General features: G+C 34.7%; 1 protein-coding gene across 1 annotated transcript; it reads left to right on the top strand.

The window, feature by feature from the left end:
- The first annotated feature begins 4,669 nt into the window (after positions 1-4,669).
- On the top strand, positions 4,670-13,781 carry LOC121246004 (topless-related protein 2). Its single transcript, XM_041143960.1, has 25 exons — positions 4,670-5,098; positions 5,192-5,371; positions 5,484-5,597; positions 5,750-5,908; positions 6,116-6,296; positions 6,402-6,531; positions 6,817-6,932; positions 7,059-7,194; positions 7,288-7,397; positions 7,563-7,632; positions 7,711-7,784; positions 7,873-7,968; positions 8,060-8,152; positions 8,802-8,929; positions 9,075-9,309; positions 10,005-10,163; positions 10,259-10,354; positions 10,714-10,866; positions 10,975-11,085; positions 11,292-11,468; positions 11,633-11,761; positions 11,849-11,944; positions 12,678-12,860; positions 12,939-13,114; positions 13,360-13,781. Exons 1-25 carry the CDS (start codon positions 5,019-5,021, stop codon positions 13,571-13,573), a joined length of 3,396 nt encoding a protein of 1,131 aa, XP_040999894.1. The 5' UTR covers positions 4,670-5,018; the 3' UTR covers positions 13,574-13,781.
- Positions 13,782-16,471: the final 2,690 nt, after the last annotated feature.

Genomic DNA, 16,471 nt, shown 5'->3' with positions numbered 1-16,471 from the left:
TTATCTCATTCACTATCCAAACACTCCCAAGTCTTTTTCATGAAAAGTACATGAAAGTAGCTCATCGTTCTGTCATTTATGCTTCATGGAGAGATTCCAAGCAAAGTTTTAAAAATCGTTCAGTTCCAGTTGGAATGGCCAGAATTTTTCGTGCCGGAACAATAATTGGTAAGGGGTGATGGGTTGTTCCATTTCAGCTCAAATTTTGGTCATTCTAGCCAATTTCGGTCCATTCCAGCCGAATTCCGGTATTTTAGCTGGAACACGTATTCTGGTCTGGAATTGGGCTAAATGGCAATTTGAAAAATATTTTGAAAAGAAAAGGGCAAGCTTGTAAAAGCATAAACCCTTTTCATCACAGATATATGCACCCTTTCCCGTACAAGCAAGTTAATAAAGCCCTTAAAACCCAACAGAAAAGAAATAAATACTTGAAAAATGGTAATACATGAATTGAAGTAAAGTAAATGGGCGAGAAAGACAATTAGACCTGATGATCTTTTCAAGGTAATCAGAAACAACGAATTTTTAGAAGGGGTCCATGACAACATATATGCATTGTGTTTTTTTACGAAGATATTTGATATTTTTTTAACAATTTTCTTTTACATTGATTTTTTAACAGTGTGATTGAGAACTAATTACAACTTAGAAATATTCTTGAGTTTTTCAAATATGTATATTTTTAAGACTTGTATTGATATTATTTTAGAATATAATTTTTCTATATATATATATCAACTATTCTGAAACGGTACACCGAAACATACTGGTATAAAAATATTCAGTTCCAGTACCTCAATCGAAATAGTCACAGAACGAAATTCAAAACTTTGATTCCAAGATGTACAAGTAAATTTTATCTTCCATTAAAGAAATAGTTGAATGTACTACTTGGCTAATTAAAGAAAGACAGCATCAACTTTTCATATGATAACTAGTCTGTTAAGAGGTTATTGATATGGTATATTCAGGTGGGTGGAATATGGATTATTTTCAGAGGTTTTTAGGTGTGGGTATGGCTAGTACTCAAGTTATGTTAGTTTCATGCATAAGGGTCTCGGATATCTCAATTTGTAATAATTATTAGGTATTATCAGAATATAAATATATTGTACTCTCATCTTATTATATGAAACTATGTCAGTTAAAATTGATTTTTGCATAGATAAATTTGATTATCTGGCAATTAATGATACGATAGAAGTATTACATCATCCGTACTCTAAGAGTACCAAATAATATTTTCTTAATTTGGATAGCATATAGGAAATGCAACTTTTCCTTCAAGTCAACTTTAGATCATACTCTAACTCAAGATAAAGGGGAAGTGATGGGTTTAGAATATAAATTTGGCCATAAAGATCAGAATCCTTTCTTTGGAGAGGCTTTAAAATAGCATTCCTTTTGATGTGGACATCCAAAGGCTTCATATTCCTTTAGCATCAATGTGCAAATGTAGATTGTGAGAATATTTTTCGACAGGGATGGATGTGAGATTTGTGATGCAGCTGACTCAGTTTCAAAGAATCGGTCTGTGGTTTCAGAAAGCCAAAAGTAACTCTGATCAGTTAGGCCTTATCCTTGGCTTTATTCCAATGTTGATGTAGATCATGTAACGCTACGATGGAGGATTTGATTGGGGGCTTTTTCAAGTGTGACTTGGAAAGTTAAAGCATCGTTGAGAGAATTTCTATCTAAAGTGTTGAAAGTGAAGAAACACTTGAGAGTTGTATGGACAATGAGGTATTTAACTTGGTGTATAAACTTTGCATTTCTAAATAAGTAGTATTATTTGAAAGCGTTTACATTACACATCACATTATTTATATGATATCATTTAATCGGTAAATAAAAATTTATATAAGAACATCGTCCATACATGTTAGTTAGTGATAATTACAACCGATTAATGAAGTAAATTATTAAAAAAGAAAACCAATTTATCTATTAATCGCTCTCGATTTTTGTAGTATTTTTCATTACTCTTTCTCCAAGTACACCACTATAGATATATTGTGACCATTTTCCATATTGTGTGATCTGAGAATTGCCCCAAGATCTCTCCAAGAATCTAAAGAGATCAATCACCCTTCTCAACATCACCCAAGCTAGTCTCACCTAGGCAAAAAATTCATTTCACATAATGGTGACAATCTCACGTAATAGATGATCAACATATATATTCCCATTATTTCCACGTATACAACATCAATCCATAACAATGACCAAAGTTTCCTTGAGTTGTTTAATGTGAGAATCTTTCAAGTCATCCATATAAAAAAGATTGCCTTTTACGAGTGCTAATTGAACTCGACAATAGAATAAAAGTAATCAATTATCATATCAATACTAAATCTTAATAATTTCTTTTTAATGCAAACTACAAGATAATCTATTTTTGATAAGTTATCCTCCATTTTTATTTTAAAGGTATCTTAATTGAGTTGTTATATTCTCAAGTTAGTGTGTAGAGCATATTATCTACATGACTTAAATTGTAAGATTTGATTTATAAGATTTAAATTTTAAAATTTATCTTTCAAATCAAAGTGTATTATGTAAGTCTTTTACTAAGTATGCTCTACAGACTGACTTGAGAATAAAATTTTTCATCTTCCTAGTATTCATAGCTAGTTTCGTTTGTTTTCGTAGATGAGATGAGATGAGATGAGATGCGTTGAGATTAAAATTAAGAGAAATGATAGTTGTAGTCTTGAGTGAACAAGTACTGCGCAATTGCTTTGAAAAAAATGAATAAATAAAGGATCCACATTAAAAAAATTAATTTTTTAATAATGAATCCCACTTTTTTCGAAGCGATTGTATGTTGATTGTGTACTTTTTGACTATATGTAACATTATTCTAAAATTAAAAGTTGAATAAAATATTGTTAGAATATATATGTTTAATATGATTTTTGTTTTAAGACTTGAAAAAATTAAATTGTTTATTTTATTTTATGTAAAAATTTAAAAAAATTATAATAATTAGATTATATAAGATGATATGAATTTAGATAAGTTGTGAATACAAATGAGGCGGACTTGCTCAAGATCTAAAAACTAAAAAGTCAAGGCAAAGCAAATCAATTTGTAAACGAAATAATAAACTAGAAAGTAAAATCACGTACAGTTGCTTAAAACTTGAATTCTCATGCACCCCTAAGCTGTACATCTTTGTAGATAAAAGTTATATTCTTTGTTTTTTTGTTTTAATATTCCATTTGAAAAGGAGTCTTGTCAAATTTTTGGGGCCCTTAAATTCATCAGGCAAGCAGTTAAATTAATCATATATTTATGGTACCGTGAGGTTTTTGAGGTTACGAAATCTACAATTAAGCGTTTGATTATAGATAAGAAAAAAGGAAAGGAAAATGAGAGAATTGACCAATTTGAAAATGGAGTGTTTTTTTCTAGAAGCATCTCTACATATAAAAGCAATTTATCTGTTGGATCGATCAAATAATAATTATTATTATTTTATTTGTAATGGGTGTCCAAAAATACCGTCTCAATTAAATTCGAGGATGTACAAATCGTTGATAAAGAATTTCTTGCAAATGCACCTTAAATAATTCAAGAAGAAAATCCCTCAACCTGATAGCTCCTAAAAATTATTTGCATCTAAAAGAATTTGAACATTAGACGGTTAGACCTAAGAGAAGTATACTCCAAACCTAAAATCTTTATCACTTAAACCAAGTTGGATCAAACAATTATCATTGAATCATTTGTTACTGCTAAATTTGTCGAGAAACTTCATCCCTCGTTATATAATTCTCGTTTAGTTTTTCTAACCTCAATGCATCATATTTTTTTAAAATTTTAAATTTTTTAATATTTTTTGAGTTTAGTTTTTTAAACTAATTCAATTATTTTATTTATTATTTATATATTAAATATTTGATAAAGGAAAAAAAATTAAAAAAGTGTGGTGTGTGGAGGTTTGTGAATAGTAAGAAGTTGTGTAGATTTTTTCTAATAAAATTATTTGTCCAAAAATAAAAACCGTAAAAATAATAAAAAAAAAACTCGTTTTTAATTATGATATTAAAAAAATAATATTATATGTAATAAAAATAACTATGAAAAGAAATTAAGAACAGTCAAAAGTTACCTTAGCAAGCACGCATTGACTAATAAAGTTGCCTTTGTTGGACGGAGATAGTAAAACCCATCACGACACTGGAAAGGCTGGAAGGAAGAGGGGGATCCAAAAGGATAATCGGACGCGTGGGCCACGTCACGGACCGCACCCGACAAAGTCACACGATGTAGTGGACGTCAAGGGAAGAATATTCAATCCACTTCAGTTTCGGCTTCGATTCCGCGACACAACCGCCAAAACATCTCCCTCACTCCTCATGGGCATGCGTTTCCTGTGAGCCATGCTCATCTACTCTACCTACCTTCCGTAATCATCTCTCACTACCAATGAGAACTCACCACGTCTGCATTGCGTACTCTCCCTGACTTATCCCGTTTGTTAAGGAGATGGTTTTGTATGTTTCCGATATCCACGGGATCAAACCCCAACTATAAGTTCTTGGCCTCACAAAGTATAGAAGTGATAAGTAGTAGAACTTATCAATATATTGATAATTAAACGGACGTATCACTGATAGGTCCGTGTGAAACTGAAACCCTGCAAAACGCATCGAAGAAAGCGAGAACAAGTCGTCTCTGTTTCTCTCTCTCTCTCTCTCTCTCTTCTTTTTTCTCTGCAGCTTTTCTTCTACACAGTTTTTGTCGAAAGACAGTATGCGGAACCAGAAACCCTAGAAACCAGTCCTAGTACGATTATTTTTCCACCATAAAGCCACCAGACTCAGAGAAACGTCGTCGCTTTCGCCGCCGACTCTGCCGAAATTCAAGCTCTGAATTTTCACCGACAGCTCGCGCCTCTCAAACCCTTATCTGGCAAGAAATCTGTTAAGCTTTCACATCGAATAAAATTCACTCCCGGTCGATTTCCTTATTTGAATTTCAAATTCTGCACACGTCCGGGGAGTAAAATGTCGTCTTTGAGCAGAGAATTGGTGTTTCTGATTCTCCAATTTCTCGATGAAGAGAAATACAAGAGTGCAGTGCACGAGTAAGCTTCTCCTCCTTTATTGTCATCGTTATTTTATTTTGTTATTTTTTCCCGTATAGTTGGTTTTGATTACGGTGTCGTTTTGGTCCTTAGGCTGGAGCAACAGTCTGGGTTCTTCTTCAACGTGAAGTACTTCGAAGAGAAAGCTTTGGCCGGAGAATGGGATGAGGTTGAGAAGTACCTTTCTGGATTTACCAAAGTCGACGATAACAGATACTCCATGAAAATTTTCTTCGAGATCAGAAAGCAGAAGTATCTTGAAGCTCTCGACAGGTACTTCTATTTCCCCCTCACACTCTGTATCTCTATGTGTTTTATATGTTTGCTGTTTTTGTTTCATGTTGATTATTTCCTTGGAAATTGAAGAATAAAATTATGTGCTCAGGAATGATAGAGCGAAGGCTTGCGAGATATTAGCGAAGGATTTGAAAGTTTTTTCTACATTCAATGAAGATCTGTACAAAGAAATTACTCAGCTTTTGACTCTTGAAAACTTCAGGTGATTTTAATTTTAGTCCCATATATTTTTTGATGAAGTTGGGTATGTTACTTACCCCAAAAAAAAAAAGGGATATATGGCGTAGTTTTCTAACAATAAAGAAGAAATCTAGAATTTGAGACGTACCGATGCTGGAATCTTTGTTCACTCAGGGAAAATGAGCAGTTATCAAAGTATGGTGATACTAAATCTGCTCGAGGCATAATGCTTGTAGAGCTTAAGAAACTTATAGAAGCAAATCCTCTTTTCCGAGAGAAGCTTTCTTTTCCCAGTTTGAAGGCGTCCCGCTTGCGAACTCTTATCAATCAAAGGTGAATTTAATGTTTTTGTATGTTCTCATTAATGAATTTTGAATGTCATCTATGCATTGCGGTATTTCTAAGGCAAGATGGATACAATAATCGTTGTCTACAAATGTCATTGGTTCTTTTTTCTACATTGGCTGGTGTAGTGTTTTGCGGCATCGAGTCTGTCGAGGTATATTTGGGTCCTGAAATGTTCATTTATGTTTTATGCAGCTTAAATTGGCAGCATCAGCTTTGCAAGAACCCAAGGCAAAACCCCGACATCAAGACCTTGTTCGTGGACCACACATGTTCTCCTCCAAATGGAGCACGTGCGCCTACTCCGGTCACTCTTCCACCAGGTGCAGCTGTTCCAAAGCCTTTAACTTATGCTCCTCTTGGAGCACATGCAGGAGTAAGATTATAAGTTTCCTCGTGACTCTAAATTATCAATTATAATGACACTGTGATTATTTGGTTCTAACATTGGAATGCCTTTTGTTTTGTTATTTTTGTTCAGCCTTTTCCACCAGCTGCAGTGCCTGCGAATGCCAACACTTTAGCAGGATGGATGGTGAATGCCAATCCTTCCTCATCCGTACAATCAGCTGTTGCTGCTGCTTCATCAATACAGGTTCCACCCAATCAAGGTTAGGTCTTTGTTATCTTTGTGGTGGTTATTGTGGCACTTGCAAATATGCTGATAATTAAGATGCCAGGGGTCCTTTCTTAAATCTAGTTTTTAATCATACATGTCACCAAGTTTCCAATTGTGGATTACAGTGTCAAATACTGAACTAGTTTGGCATTGTTGAAATGGCTGAGCATCTGTTTTTTTGTGTGCTCAAAGGATGATCAGACAAGACAACCCATACCTCATTCTTTGTTGTCCTCCATTGGTAGAGCTTATCCGTTTTATTTTTTCTTCATAACAGTTTCAGGTCTGAAGCATCCAAGATCATCTTCAAATGCTCTTGGAACAATAGATTATCAAAGCAATGAAAACGAACAATTAATGAAACGTCTGCGCCCCACACAAGCTGTTGATGAGGTATTGTTGTCGACAGCTTAGATATGTTTTTATGCAGCTCTAAGTGCTTTGTTCCAGGTTTCGTGGTTATGGTATTTGAATATTCCATTGCCTCTAATTTAGAAAGCTCTTATTTCTCAAGTTCAGGTCTCATATTTTGCTCCTCCCCAACAAACTTCCTGGTCACTTGATGAAGTACCAAGAACCGTAGTTTGTACCATTAATCAAGGGTTGACTGTAACAAGCATGGATTTCCATCCTTCTCATCAGACAGTACTTGCTGGTAAGATTAGATATCAACAGCCCAGAAAGTCAAACTATTGGCGTATAGATATGGAATCATGGCTATCTGAGTTAATATATGTGTTTTGAGTAGTTGGTTGCAGCAATGGTGAAGTTACTCTGTGGGAAGTTGGGCTGCGAGAGAAACTGGTATCGAAGCCATTCAAGTTGCATGATATGGCTGCTTGTTCTGTGCTATTCCAGGTCTAGATCTCATCATTGAGTTGAAAACCTTTAATTTACCTTTTTTATTTCCATGTTTAAATGTTGATTTGCTTGTAAAAGATGTTTAAACATGTGTTTTACATATGCCTTGAAGATTACCTTTGGTTTTAAACACACAGTTTAGTAACGTAGAGTTCCTTACAGGCTGCTATTGTCAAAGATTCATCCATATCTGTCAGTCGTGTATCATGGAGTCCTGATGGAAATTTGATTGGTATGTCTAGTAAAATAACTCAAATCATCAATTGGTGAACATTCATGTTTCTTTACAGTGCTTCTGTTGTTGTTGCAGGGGTTGCATTTAGCAAACATTTGATACACTTGCATTCTTACAATGGGTCAAATGATCTACGGCAGCTTTTGGAGGCATGTTTTTTGATTTTTTTTATATATTTATCCAATAGAACATTATTTGCAATGGCAGACTGACGTTTTGCACTAAGCTTTCTTACAGATTGATGCTCACGTTGGTGGTGTGAATGACTTGGCATTCTCACACCCAAACAAGCAATTGTGTGTTGTAACTTGTGGAGATGATAAATTAATAAAGGTAAGGACTAGAATAAAAATCGGCTAGTGAATATATTTATTTTTAACTTGACGAGTATTTTCTTTCCTCTGAATTTTAAGAAATTTGGCAGGTTTGGGATTTGTCTGGAAGAAGACTTTTTAACTTTGAAGGTCATGAAGCACCTGTTTATTCCATTTGTCCTCACCAAAAAGAAAATATTCAGGTAAGACGATCATTTGCTCAAAGTTTAGATGAAATTATCATGTCTGGCAAAGATAAGAGATCATCTTTGAGGAATGATCTTAATGTTTTCTTTGTTCTGGTTCTACAATTTTATTGCAATCCTGGTGATTGGTTGAGAAAACATCAGCTGTAATCTGTATAATGGTATTACTGTATATTACAGAATGGCAGAAGTAACAATAACCAACTTTTTGCATCCACTTAGGGTACGTTTGGATGATAAACTCATCTCAACTCATCATTACAACTTTTTCAAATTCCAACACAAAATATAATAAACAATTCAACTTTTTCAAATCCCAAAATAATAATAATATTAAAAAATAATATTCTAACAATATCTTATCATCTCAACTCAACTCAACTCAACTCAGCTCAGTTCCACATTCAAACGCAACCTTAATTTGTATTCCCACAGGGTACAACAGCTTGACAGATAATGGAATAACGGTGTTGTGATTTTGATTTTGTTTCATGTCTTGAATCCTGTCTATAATATTATTAGAACCAACAAAAACAGACAAACATATCTTAGACAAGAAACTGGTTCCATTGCTCATATTTGAAGCTTGTTGTTGCATTAAAGATGCATTCCCCTCATCTCTTGTTTTCTATTCATGTTTCTGCAGTTTATATTTTCAACTGCTGTTGACGGGAAAATTAAGGCTTGGTTGTATGATCTTATGGGCTCCAGGGTTGACTATGATGCACCTGGACAGGGGTGCACTAGAATGCTCTACAGTGCTGATGGAAGCAGGTAAGTCAATAAAGAGCCACATTTTAGTAGCAATAAGTTGGTTTTTTTATTTTTTATTTTCTGTGCTTATCATAAGTGATATGGGACTTATATCTACTTTCTGAAAAAGATTCATGAGTTGCATCTGTCCTCTCTCAAATTTCAGACTATTCTCTTGTGGAACAAGTAAAGATGGTGACTCTTTCCTAGTTGAATGGAATGAAACTGAAGGAGCAATAAAGAGGACATATTCTGGATTTAGAAAGAAATCTGCTGGTGTTGTGCAATTTGACACGACAAGAAATCATATTTTGGCTGCTGGTGAAGATTACCAGATAAAGTTTTGGGATACAGACAATACCAATGTTCTCACTAGTATGGATGCTGAGGGTGGGCTTCCAGTAAGTATTTGTATATACAGCTTTTTGTTAGAAGATACATTTAATTTTTGAATAGTACTACTCGTAACATCACCAATGTGACGCTCAAGTAAAACTACTAATGTGGAACACTTGTATTCAAGGTTATGGTTTATTTTTTAATTTCAATTTTTTTTATAGCTAATGCATGTTTGTTATATTAGTGGTGTTAGGTGGGTGTCACACTGATGGTGTTACATGTAGCATTACTCTTAGGGCATATTTGAACACTTGAGGTATTTCAGAATTTTATGAATATTAGTGAAATGGTTTGAGTGAAGATGTTTTATTGGAGTTTGGGAAAGGAGAGAGAAAAAGTTAAATAAAAATATTATAAAGTTAAAAAATTGTTCGAATATAATTTTTTAATATTATTTCTATTTTGAAGTTTGTAAAAGTTGTATTGATTTTTGTGTTTTGTTTTGAAGTTTGTAAAAGTTATATTGTTTTTTGTGTTTGAATAATGATTAGGTAATGATTAGATAAAAAAGTTGAAAAGTTGAAAATTTGACATTGAAAAGTGTTTTGTGTTTTGAGTGATGTTTGAGAATGAAATTATGAAAAATGTTGAGAATTCTGTGTCCAAACAGGCCCTTAGTTTTTTATGTTCATTCTTTATTATCATTATCGGGACAATTTTTTTTGTTTGATAAGTATCATTATTGGGACAACTACAGGCTCTTCCTCGCTTGAGATTCAATAAGGAGGGAACTCTTCTTGTTGTTACAACGGCACACAATGGGTTCAAGATTCTTGCAAATGCTGATGGTCTCAGAACCTTGAGAACAATTGAAAGTCGTTCTTATGAAGCATCCAGGGCACCTATTGAGATGAAGGTTGTTATCTTCATACCACATGCCAACACACACCCTTCTCTTTTGCATGATGTATTTGTGCTCAGAATTTGGTTTGTTGAATGTTCATGGATCAGGTATCTGGTTCTTCTATGGTCGGAAATATCAACCCAGTTGTAGCTAAGGTGGAACGTATGGACAGAAGCTCTCCTGCTAGGCCTACTCCAATCCTTGTATGGCATCTTAATGGCATAAGTCAAATACTGGGGTTTTCTTTGGAAAGCTTAATTATAATATAGTGACAATTAGTTAATGGTTATTGATAGGCAGGAACAAACTGGCAATGGTTAATTAGACCTTCTTCTTCATCTTCTTTCTTTTATATTTTTATAGGTAAAATTGGGAATTGAACTTGACCTATGACCTCACCTCCACTCATTGTTCATGGGTAGGAGATGCCATTTGGTCCAAAGACTTGCCTTCTAGCAAATAGATTTGATACCTGTAGTTGAATGCTATAGTTTAGTTGTCTTCTCAAGGTATTCAATAATTTTTTTCCATTGCCTTTAATAATGATTTTTTTTTCCTGCAGAATGGAGTAGATCCTATCAGTAGAAGCATGGAAAGGCAAAGAAGTTTAGATGATGTATCTGATAAATCCAAGCCTTGGGAACTGGTCGAAATTGTTGAACCTGTTCAGTGTCGAGCCATTACTTTGCCAGATAGCAGAGATCCTGCTAAAAAGGTTATGTTGTAATTTCTTATTTCAATATGGATTTTTATTTTTTGAGAGTATAATATTAATCTCATGCCTCCAAGTTTATTATCTAAAAATAGTCTCATTTGCTTTAAGGTTGCTCGACTTCTTTACACGAATTCTGGTATTGGCATCCTGGCACTTAGTTCAACTGGAGTCCAGAGGCTTTGGAAATGGAGCCGTTGTGAACAAAACCCAAGTGGAAAGGTGATAGCTTTTTACCTCTCAAGTATCTGAACTTCTATGCATATACACGATGCACGATTGCTCAAGTTCCTGTTATGCTGTGAGGCATACATACATACATACATATATATGTATGTATGTAAGTGGTATATGTTTTAGCATAATTTGTGTAGAACTCTTGTTTTAAATTACGATGAAATATTTATGATTCCTTGTTGGGTTCGTAGGCCACTGCCAGGGTTGTTCCACAACATTGGCTGCCAAGCAGCGGTCTTGTTATGACTAATGATGTTCCAGAGAATTCTGAAGAAGCAGTTCCATGTGTGGCACTCTCAAAGAATGATTCATATGTAATGTCTGCCTGTGGGGGGAAAGTTTCACTGTTTAATATGATGACGTTTAAGGTAAATTACTGATAAGAAAAAATTGAGGTAAATTAGTAGCAAATGTGTGTATTGGATTGGATTTTAGAATCACCATAAGCTTTTTTTGCGAGCTGTATATGTTTTCATTAATTTTGTTACCACCAACAAAGTATTTATTTGGGTCAAAATCACTTTATTTGCAGGTGATGACTACTTTTATGCCACCTCCACCGGCCTCAACCTTTCTTGCTTTTCATCCTCATGATAATAACATCATAGCAATTGGAATGGAGGACTCAACCATTCATATTTACAATGTTAGGGTGGACGAGGTAAATAGTATAAGCATTTTCTTATGTCTGATGTTGTGGATTTGAATTCTGTTGATTGTCACAAGATGTTAACTGCTTTGCTGTTAGGTCAAAACAAAACTGAAAGGTCACCAGAAGCACATCACTGGTTTAGCTTTTTCCACCAGCCTGAATGTCCTGGTTTCATCAGGGGCTGATGCTCAGGTATTTTGCACCAATGATTCTTCTTCTTCTGTCTTTTTTTTTTTTTTTTTTTGCTTGTTTATGATTTTGTTCCATGTAAGTTGGGGTGGTTGTCTAATGTGCTTCAAAACCAACGGACTGAGCTTTTAGATCAATAAAGTTCTGTTTGTGCTGGGACACGTGTTGGTTTTCAAAAAGAATTATTTCTAAAAAAAATTGTACATGGATATGTCCTTAGGCCTCGTTTAGTTACACAGATGAGATGAGATGAGAAATCTGTGAATAGTAGTGAAATAATTTGTGAATAGTAGTGAAATGGTTTGAGTTAAGATTTTTATGGGGTTTTGAGAAAAAGTTGAACAAAAAAATTATGAAGTTAAAAAGGGTTAAGAATATATATTTTTAATATTAATTTTTGTTTTGAGATTTGAAAAAGTTGAATTGTTTTTTGTGTTTTGTTTAGAAGTTTGAGAAAGTTGTACTGATTAGGTAATGATCAGATGAAAAAGTTGAAAAGTGGAAAATTTGAATTTGAAAAATGTTTGTGTTTGAATGGTGTTTGGATGTTGAGATGAGATGGTTTGAAAGGTTTGTGAAACCAAACCAGGCCTTAGACTGGCCTGAATATTGATGCACTCTCTGAGACGTAAGATTTTGATGGTTTGATATTTTTTATATCCTCTTGTACTTGTCCCAGTGTTACTCTTCATGGAATTCATCAAGTGTTATCTTTTCAATGAATTCCTTTTTATAGCTTTGCTTCTGGAACACTGAATCCTGGGAGAAGAGGAAATCAATTACAATTGAACTGCCTGCTGGAAAGGTGCCTGTTGGTGACACTCGAGTGCAGTTCCACTCTGATCAAATCCACGTGTTGGTATGCCATGAGACCCAGCTAGCAGTGTATGATGCTTTGAAGATGGAATGGATTCAGCAGGTAAACTCTTTTGCTTAGAAGCAATCTATGTTCATTGGTTAGTGGGAAACAACTATTTGACATGTTCTTAAACTGCAGTGGGTGCCACAAGATGTATTGTCTGCACCTATATCGTGTGCATCATATTCCTGCAATAGCCAACTAGTTTATGCTACTTTCACTGATGGTAATGTTGGAGTTTTTGATGCCAATAACCTGAAATTGAGATGTCGAATTGCTGCATCCGCATACCTCTCACATGCATCGTCAAACAGGTATGCCTTTGTACTGCACTACCGAACTACCAATGCAGTATTATTTATTTGGTGATATGCTAGGACCTATGTTTCGTGCATTTACATATTTCTACTCATGCAAAATGCATGTTTAAGAGAAAAATAAGGCACCGTTTAGTGATGATTAATAGCATTTTCCTACAGTTGCTTTGCTGGACTAACAACACGTCATATTATTTTGTGATATTTGTGTTTAATTTCATTTATGTATCACTCTGTGACAGTCAAACTCTATACCCCCTAGTCCTTGCTGCACATCCCCTGGACCCAAATCAATTTGCTGTTGGACTTACCGATGGATGTGTTAAAGTTATTGAGCCCTCAGATTCCGAGGGGAAGTGGGTAGTGGCAGTGCCTGTTGATAATGGTATGCAGAATGGCAGGACAGCTTCATCTTCCACTACTAATGCTACTGCTTCCGAGCAGCTCCAAAGATGAAAAAACGTGTGCATTCCAAAGTCCTCATTTATTTGTTATTCATGTATAATATAACATTAGTTGGTTGGCATTTCACATATGCCTCACCAAATGAGTGAGCATAGGAAAATGGGTTAAGGGAACATAAATTTGTGTACATTATATGGATTTGGTCTGACAGAATAGATATTTAATTATTTCTTACAATGTTAAATCACTTTTCTGCCTATTCACTTATTCAGCAGTTTGCTTCTGTTGGTTGTGCGCGTTTGTGCAAATTGAATACTCAAAATTTGGAATTGCAGAAAAGGAGTAAGAAGCCTATATTTCTTATTTTAGTTTGAAGAAAAAAAAGAAAATAGTTCATTTTTCTTGTTCCTCTCTCTCTTTTGTTGTATTTATTATGCTCAATCCAAACATTTTCTTTTTCTTGTTTAATTCCCATCTTTTTGCCCACCTTACTCAGTTCAGTATAGGGCAAATTTTGATGGACAGGTATTGATTAGGAGAAATTTTATTTGCAGTCTTGAGTGAGGGACTGAGTCTCATTGATAAATGAGGGTAAAAGGGGAAAAAGTATCATTTAAAAAAAGGATATTATTGTAATTTTAATTTTTTTTTTAAATATAACTGTATAGACTTGCATGAGTAGTCCTCATATAGAAACTGGTGTAAACTAACTCATTGATTAGATGGGAGTTTAGTGTAGAACATTAAAGAGGTTTTGATTGTGAGGGTATCTTATAGACCACAGGTTGAAGGGCAACGGGGGGTAAATTTTTCAGGTTTCCATTTTCGGTTGGAACTTGGAATTGAAAAGTAAGTACTCCAGTGCCACCAATGGTGCTGTGCTTCCCACCATCTCTTTAGGGACAATCGGGGATAAGGGTGGGGATAATTGCTGAGTTCAGGAATAGAAATAGGAGAGCTCAGTCTCAACAGAGGCAGCTAAGTTACAACAGGAACTAGTTTGGTTTAGAAGTTGCGCCTATTCTCTGCTTATTCTTATCTTATGTCTAGTATGCGCATCACAATCAAGTCATGGTAAAAGCTTTTCCCTCATTTGTTTTTACAATTCCGTTCAACTCATCTCATTTAATCATTATAATTTTATCAAATTTTCATACAAAATAAAATAAATAATTTAATTTTTTTAAATCTCAAAATAAAAATAATATTAAAAAATATATTCTAACAATATTTTATTCAATTTTTAGCTTTAATATCAACTTATCTCATCTGATTTGCGAAGCGAAAACTTATCTCATCTTATTTGCGAAACGAAAACAAATAAGGAGGTTTTGAGCCCAAAAAAAGGAGTTGAAAGCTTTAAAAAATAAAAACAAAAAGAGTTGAGAGGACAAATATATGGTTAAGGTAATGTAGTGCAATCGATTGATGATAAGAAAATTACTTGGGAGGAATCCTACAAAAGTGACTTTTAACATGTTGATGTGCCTGTCAATTTTGTTTTGACTTAAATTTTTATGTTAATCCAAGACTGATATTATCATTACCAAGTCAGCATGTAAACTTGCATTTTATTAAAAAAAGAAAAAAAAAAAACTTTGCATAGCCGTATCGATTGTTTCAAAGATAAACCCTATGGAACAGAACATACGTACGGATATCCCCTTCATCTGTGCCCAATGAACTCATCAAAACTCGATCCTTTTGTGTGCGCCGTGAACTGCATCTTTCTTGGTACATATTTTGTGTACATCTTTGACAATCTATTATGTACTACATAATACTCCACGAAACTGGTAGTTGAGTTTCTCTGGAAATGGAAATTTCCTGAATGCAAATGCAAATTGCATTGTCCCAAATATGGTATAGGAATTTTGGAGGAGTTTCTCAGTTTCAGGCAGGACTGGTGCAACAATGAGCCGTCTGTATGAGTTGGCAAAATCCAGTACCTCATAACCAATCTCAATCACTGTTTTGTCAAATCACATTGCAAACTTGAACAGTACTTGGATGATGATTTAGAAAATGCCAAATCTAATTATATAGCTGAAATCGAGGACCCTTTTAACCTTCAAAGTCAGATCGATCTACACCCGAAACTGGTTGGTTTTTATTTCAGCTCCTTGTCTTGTGATTATTGAAGAAAACAAGTGCCAGCCACGTGTTACTTCACTAGAAGACGTTTGGTTATTAATTGGATGTTTTGGGTTTGAATATTGATTTTGGTCAAGAACTTAGGCTGGTCTGAAGTCACTAGAAATTATGATAAACAGGAACTTGGACAGACTCCTACATTTGATTTAGGCTGGTCTGAAGTCACTAGAAAAAAGACTTGCATGGAGTTGGGATACGGACCCAACAGAAATACAAGAGCAAAAAGCAGCAAAAGATTGAGCCATACAAGCCCCACAAGTACTACAAAATTATCAAACATGATGAGCCAAGATGTCCAAAACTAGGCAGTGTCTCCAAGACTTTTCGTTGCATTCCAACGCTTAAAATATCATTGGGGTAGGTCGGATCCCGGATTTTTGTGATTGCTTAGCTGCATTTAGCCGTTCGCAGTTCACACTGCCCGACATCGATGTTCACTCCAATGTCAAAAGTAGGATATTTCTGCAATCAACGACTTGTGGTAGCGACATAAAAGCTAGCTTCTTGTGCGTACATTCACCGAACAACATTATTTCTTCGGTAAAAGGGCTTCATGTCCAACTTCTATTCCTTTATTTTTTTTTTTCTTTTGTTTGTCTCGTAATTCGCTATCGTACTTCTTTATTGTCATTGCTGCTCTCTGCAGTCGCCATCATAAAAGCTCCAACCCTAGCCTTAAATTTCTTGCTCTGTTCGAAGATTGCTATCCATTTCTGTCTTGAGATCGTGGGACGGACTCACCAAATTGAAGCTGCGGGCAAAGTTATGAAAATAATATTTTTTTTCTCATGCAAA

Source organism: Juglans microcarpa x Juglans regia, chromosome 1S (assembly GCF_004785595.1).
Source record: "Juglans microcarpa x Juglans regia isolate MS1-56 chromosome 1S, Jm3101_v1.0, whole genome shotgun sequence".
NCBI classification, from domain to species: domain Eukaryota; kingdom Viridiplantae; phylum Streptophyta; class Magnoliopsida; order Fagales; family Juglandaceae; genus Juglans; species Juglans microcarpa x Juglans regia.
Note: the sequence above shows the minus strand (reverse complement) of the source record. Positions and strands in the feature narration are given on the sequence as shown.